At 33.6% G+C, this 7,343-nt stretch overlaps 1 protein-coding gene across 1 annotated transcript; it reads right to left on the reverse strand.

Moving 5' to 3' along the window:
- Positions 1–1,175: 1,175 nt before the first annotated feature.
- Positions 1,176–5,624, reverse strand: LOC115697481 (uncharacterized). The gene is made up of 5 exons (XM_030624504.2): positions 5,167–5,624; positions 3,900–4,808; positions 3,367–3,567; positions 2,842–3,037; positions 1,176–1,703 (listed from the first exon to the last, which is right to left on the reverse strand). The coding sequence occupies exons 1-5, from the start codon at positions 5,287–5,289 to the stop codon at positions 1,519–1,521; spliced, it is 1,614 nt and encodes a 537-aa protein (XP_030480364.1). The 5' UTR covers positions 5,290–5,624; the 3' UTR covers positions 1,176–1,518.
- Between the last annotated feature and the right edge of the window lie 1,719 nt (positions 5,625–7,343).

Consider the following 7,343-nt stretch of genomic DNA (forward strand, 5'->3'; position numbering starts at 1 on the left):
AAAGCGCCACAGGTGATAAGCAAAATTGCGTTGCAGAAACATGGGCTTAGATGATTCCTGATCAGTTTCACAAACAGGGCAACGAGTGTCCTCAATACTGAACCGTTTACAAACAGTGGACCTGGTCGAGAGCGCATCAAAAAGAATGCACCACCATAAAACCTTGTGACGCTCGAGAATCTTGCTATTCCAAAGCTTGTTCTAAAGAGCTGGAGCTACATTACAGTAGGGGTTTCTTATGAGGGCTTCGATAAGATAGGCCGACTTACAAGAGAATCGGCCATTACCTCCTCAGTCCAAATCCAATAATCTTTTCCTTGCCCCGTAGGACTACCACCTTTCAAGATGACCCCAATTATTTCATTCATACAGGTTATGCAGTTTCTGAAGGTCACAGTTCCCCTATCTGTCAACATATCAGCCACTTTTCCAGACAAAGGAATCAGTGCCCCCGAGCTTTAAGAAAAAGATTCTTACCGTGAGAGATTCAAGGGTCATCCCAAATATTCGTATCTTTTCCATCAGTGATAACTTTGCAAGCGCCTTGTCTCAAGATATCATTAGCTTTAATCATATTTTTCCAAAACCAGGAATCAGAGGGCTTGGCCTTGCGCTTAAGTATATCTTTTCCTCTCAAATATTTAACTCTCAATATTTGGCAGCATAGAGACTGGAATCATGAGAGCAGTTTCCAACCCTATTTGGCCAAGAAAGCTAGATTCATTTCTTTTATTTTCCGAAAACCAAGGCCCCCACGAGATTTAGGGAGGCACATCTTATCCCAAGATTCCAAGTGAATCCCATGGTTGTCCTTATCAAATCCCTACCAAAAGTCACAAACCATACCATCAATCTTTGTAGCGAGCTAACTAGAAAGCTTAATAGTTTGCATAACATAAGTTGGCATAGCCAGCCCCACAAATTTAATGAGGGTAGCACGTCCTGCACGTCCTACTTTAGACAACGTTTTTGCTTTCCAACCTTGTAATTTGGAAGTAAGACTCAACAGAAGGAAATTCAAGTCTGCATCCTTATCTCTTGATCAGAATAAAGGGAGACCCCTCTATCCTAGAACAGTTAATTGGTTGCCCAATCATTTGCAAAGCAAACTTTATTTGAAGGAATGATATTGAGTGGGCCATCCTCGTATCAAATCTCTTCAATGAGGCAGATGCTTGATCAATAAATAATCATTTTTTAAAAAATAAATAAATAAAGAGCAACAGGTTGGCAACATAAGAATTTGCCAATATAAGAAATTATTTACAGAAAAACCATCCCAGAAGAGACTACAGATAGAAAGTGTGTAAACTATTTACATTGCCTCAATGATGAAACACTTCTATTCTTGTACATGCTTTGCATCAATAGGAGCAAAGAATGGCAGAAGGACCTGTACAGCTTAATTGTGTTGCATAATGAATGAACAAGTTATAAGCAGTTCACGGGAATCTGTTCTTGAAATTTTCTTTTACCAATGCGCTATCAAGCTAGTTGGAGTTGGAGTTGGAGTTGGACTCAAGACTCAATCTTTTCATACAAATCTCCAAGAGCACGGTATAGGACAGCAGCAGCTGGTGGCCTAGGTACAGACCCTAGAAGAACATCTGCTGCAGTTAAAGACTGATTGCCATAGAATTTGGAGTTCACATGTCTTCGAGTAGTCACAATACTCCCTTCAAGTGAACAACCCACAAATGCCCCTGCCCAAAAGTCAACATAGAACAGGATGTAGATGTATGTTAATTTATATTTTTATGCATGTAAACTGAAATATAAAAGGGAAATTTGATTTTCTAATACTTAAAAAACTTAAAAAAAAAAAAATTAAAACCAATACATTTTACACTATAAAAAATATGATACTTTTTTCAAAACTCCAAAAATACCCCCCTCTATCTACTTTGTCTCTCTCTCAGACCGAACAAAAAAAAAAAAAAGGCACAGTGGTCCGATGGTCGGACCATATAGTCCGATGGGGTCCAACCAATCGGACCAATCGGACCATGGGTCCGACCATCGGATCACTGTGCCTCTCTCTCTTCGTTTCCCTCTAACCGGAAAAAAAAAATGCACATGGTCCGATTCTGTTCGGTCCGAGACAGAGACGAAGAGAGAGAGAGGGACTGTCGTGCGCCGTGGGTGAGGGCGGTCAACAGTGGGTTTGAGGCTCACGATGAGAGAGAGGAAGAGAGAGGGGGTGGGGGCGGTCAACAGTGGATGGGTGGGGCGGTCACGGTGAGAGAGAGGAAGAGAGATGGGTTTTGACAGAGAAAGGAAGAAGAGAGAGATGGTTGAGCATAATGAGAGGGGTATTTTAGGGTTTAGGGAAAAGTGGTCATATTTTTTGTAGTGTAAAATGTATTGGTTTAAAAAAAAAATTAAGTTTTTTAAGTATAGAAAATCAAATTTTCCATATAAAACGTTCTGGAAAGAACTGCCATAGATATTCTGCTGGGGACGGGTATCACTAATTGGCCGTAATGCACAGAAGTCTCAAATAAGCACGACAGAAAATTAAGCCCAAGTCAGAGGTAAGGAAAACAGTTTTAACTAGCAAGTTATGACTCTGGGCCTAATTTCAAGGAAATGATATGCCTTTCCTAGAATGATGTCCCATAATGAGATCGAGAAGCTCCATGCCACTTGAGTCCAGTTTAAGTGCTTACATGTACATTGAAACCCCAGCTGGGGTATTTAACAATTGAGCAACTACTATGCAAATATATTATAAAATAGGGAAATGAAAGGAAATTCAAAATTCGAGCCCTGCTATTTTTGAAACAAGAAAATTTGATTTCAGTTAAAGCAATTGTGACTTTGTTTAGTTACAAAACGTACCTTTACTGCAGCTATAAGTATAACAAGCAGCATAGCCACCATCTCCAGCTCGAAAATCAGCTTCAACCGCTCTGCCAACAACACCAACAGCTGCACTCACGCCAGCTCCTACTGATAGATGCACATTACCGCTAAATGTCTTTACTGCATCACTTGTTCTCAGAACTATAATAAAGTCAGTCAACTCTCCTCCAGCCTGAAAACAAAAAATGTCACAGTTGGACTTTGTTTGGATCTTGAATTTTCCCAAGAAAACATTTCTTCAGAAAGGATAGAGGAAAAAAAATCTTAATTTTCATACGAGACTTTTGTGAATATATTCATAATTATTTAAGTTTAATTTTATTATATATATATATATTTTTTTAAAAAAAAAAAAGATTGCTCAATTTTTTGTTCTAAATTTTCAATCCTATTATGGAAATTCAATTTTTCTTCCCCTAAAATACGATTCCAGTAAAGGGAGTCAACCCTGGTGTGGACAATATATGTATTATGTAGAATATCTTTTACTAAGTTCTTCACCTGAGCTCCCCAACCAACACCACATGTGGAAACAGCTGATGGGGGAGACCATGAGCCATCTTCTCTTCGAGCAACCACAATTCCTGTACCTATATTATAGGTAAACATGACTCCAACTTTTACAGCAGTAATTATTGCAAGGCCTTTTGCTTGCCGTAGAATGGCATCTGGAATTGACTTATCCGGCATCAAGGAAGAGACCTGAAAACAATGTCTTGGCGAAGTTAATAAATAAGCATGAAAAATGACTAAAACATGTGTTGATACCAGAATTGAAACTTATCATACGTTAAAAAATCCCAAAACGTTTAGCATGTACTAGTCAAAAAGTGATAACCACTGCAATTATTTGGAAAAGGACAAAAAATTCATTCACCACAGTTATACGGTTGCTGAGAGAGAAAAAAACATTATTGGAGCAGAAACTTTTAAGAACAGCATTCTTAAGGTAACGTTGAAAATACTGCCATTTGACTTCCATAAAATTTTAGACACGAAAAATACACGGAGGAAATTCAAAGGTGAGCCCATACCATGTTATATGCTCGGATTGTATTAGCTGCCTTATATATCTCATATTCCATAGACTGTCCCCAAGGAATATTGAGCCACGATCTAAGAGTGCTAAGGTCTGTGAGATCATTTGTTGGAAGCTGAGCAGCATGACTTACTTGGTCCATTAAGTAAGGCTGGACAGACTGAAGCCGCACAAAACACACATCACAAACGCGCTGAGGATCTGCAGTGCGAAATTTGGCAGGCATCAAGCTCCTTCCCTTAGAGCACTCACCACAAAATATTCCTCCACAAAACCGGCAATGATGTCTAGAACACATGATTGGATGAAACCGCACACCACATAACATACAAGCAGATGCAGCACTATCAACCAACCATATTGGTGGGTCTGCCTCAATGATCTCCCTCACATTGGCAACATCATCTGTGAGAGTTTGAGCCATTTCTTGCCAAGCCTGCTCAAGTACATGATTTGATATCCATGAAAACTTAGATGTACTAATATCACCAGAAGCTAAAGAGTTAACTTTTCCACGAGCAGCAAGTAACATTTCCACCATGACATCCCACATAGTCATCTCTTTATCTTCTTCAGTGAAGTGGCTCCACCCTATCTCACCATCAGGGAAATAACCCCCATGAAAGTGGAAACCTCTATCCCACTCTTCACGCTCTGTTTCCAACATAGGAGGAACAGAAACAGGTATCCAAACTCCAGTATCTTCAGAAAGCGGAGCATCATAGTAAAAGCACTTCCTCTGCTCTCCACATAAAGTTTCAGACTCACGCCCAGCATCATTCTCCTCTGTGAAGCCTCGGTATAAATCTGAACCATATTCCCTTGACCTTGATTCGTTCATTGGTCTGTTATGAAATCCATTAGCTGCTGCATGGTCATTACAATTTTCACGCTCCTCGTGATTCTGTCAATTTAAAGAGCTAGTATTAACACTATCTAAGAAACGATCTTTAATCCTAAAATATTAATTATAAGCATATATTGGTACTACACCTCTCCTCTCCTCTCCTCCCTCCTTAAAAAAAAAAAATATCAAAAAATAACACACACATCATATGTTTCAAGAATTTTACTTCCCAACCAGACTTTTCTTTCGAACCGAAGGAAAGAAGAATAAAATAACTATTTCTTTCTACAAATACTGAATACTCAGTTCTTCCTAGAAAATCAAATAACCAATAATATCAGGAACCCCACCCCCACATATATTGCCCGATAAAGTAAGAATCACAGAAACAATAAGAATAAAGAGGAAAGATTACCGGCAGATAACCATGATCCTGGTCGAGGATTTCCTCGCTCACCGAGAGATGGGAAACCCTAGAAGCCAAGGCCTGAGTTTCATTGACGTCAACCGTAGAATTCAGATAACTATCCCTGTCCATTGACTAAAATCTGAAAGAATTTTGCTACAGAAAGCTACCAAAATCTATATAGCAAAAGCCCTTTCTCGGCATGGAAATCAAACTTAGAACGATGTTATGAAATCAAATACGGGATAATCGAATTAGATTTCAGCAATTTAAAATAATAATTAAAAAATTGAAATCAGAAGTGGATGAGGTAGAAGGCAATCATTTATAATTTTATAGGTTGAATTAAGTATAATTGCGTGTTAGAGCGGGTGGAGTCTCTCTTCCTCTCCTACGTTTGTATACTATTTTTTCCTTCTTTTTATTTTTTTGTTTTTCATGGATTTGTCCTTTTTATTTTTTACTAGGAAACAAAACGGTGTTAAAAAATCCTAAACTATATACATTATTAAAAATAATTTACGTTTTTAAAAAATATTAAATCAGTTAAATACTAATTAATTATTAGACAAATAAAATTTTTATTACAGTTTACATATAAAAAATTATAATATTTTTTAAATGTGAAATTTTTATAAAGTTAGATCATTAAAAAAATTAAAGTTTCCAAAAAATAATAAAAATGTATTGAAAATATATGATCAATCTTATCATTCTTAGTCTTAAATATAAAAATTTACTTTTTTTTTTATTTTTAACAATTAATTTATTAAAATATATTTTGAGAAAAATTGTTGAGGTATATTTTTTTTCTTAGAAATTAATAATCACTATTTTTCAAAAAAAAATAATAATAATAATAATAATCACTAATAATACACATATTTTTTTACGTCAATTGATAAAAATATATATATATAAACTGTTATTTGAACTTTCAAATAAGTTGTAATTGTGTTAATATCAATTATTACTTAATTTTTTTAACAATAAACATGCAACTACTTAATTAATTAGTTTTTAAATAAATTAATTAATTAGTTAAAATTACCACAAAAATGGAGAGATTAGAGAAAAAGAATATACCGCCACTTTTTTTTTTTTTTGTGAGGGAATGTTATCATGTTATTGTTGTATTTGTTTTTAAATAAATATGATAAGTTGAATAATTATGTAACTTCACTTTTTATTATTATTATTATTATTAGACAAATCAATTATACATATGATTTATAATGTGAAATTAAAAATTGAAATTATCATAAATTATAAAAAAAAATAATAATAAATAAGTTGTTAGAAAAATAAAGTATCATCTCACATTTCTATACTATCATTATTTTTCCACTTTTGAGAGTATTTTTTTTAACAATCTTTTTGGAGATTAATTATTATTGTTTAGTTAATTTTTTAATACTAAAGATGAATATCATGATCACATAATCAATAAAAGAAATGTCAAAAAATTTCTTTTATTACAAATATTTCTCTCTAACATATTTTAAACATTACATTTGTAAACTCGATCATTTTAATATATTTTATACACATTAAAATAGTGTATTAATCACTATTAAACACATAAATTATACATTTTGAAATTCAACTTAAAAAATTCTTGTATAAACGTAAAAGACTACATATTTATTATACATCACTTGAATAGCACTTTTAAATTTAACTCATTGAATCATATATTAATAATTTGTAACTTTCTCACTAAAAAGTAAAGTAACAAAAAATGAATATAAAAGAATATTATGACAAAAGTAATTTAATGAAATTAAAATTTTAAAGAGCAATAGAGAGTCATTAGTTAATGAATTAATTATTAGTATATTTATTGGCCGGTTACTTATTATTTTTTTTTTAGTAAAGTTAAAGCTAATTAAATGCGAAAAATAAAATGAGAAGCTAATAAAATTTAAAAAATTGAGAGAAGCAATTGAATAGGTTCGCATTACAAGCTCCTAGATGGTCTTGTTTAAAATGATATAATGTTAAAAGGCATTTGAGTCCTTTATGTTCTCAATTTTCTTAGAAATTCCAAAAAATATAATAAAAAAATGTAATAAATAAAATAATTTTAATAATCAAAAGTTTATTTATTTTTATTTGTTTAAATAATAAACATACTGAATTGTTAATGTAAAGTGAAAAAATTTGCTAGAACATTTCTATTATAA

This window comes from Cannabis sativa, chromosome 7 (genome assembly GCF_029168945.1).
Source record: "Cannabis sativa cultivar Pink pepper isolate KNU-18-1 chromosome 7, ASM2916894v1, whole genome shotgun sequence".
Classification (NCBI taxonomy): domain Eukaryota; kingdom Viridiplantae; phylum Streptophyta; class Magnoliopsida; order Rosales; family Cannabaceae; genus Cannabis; species Cannabis sativa.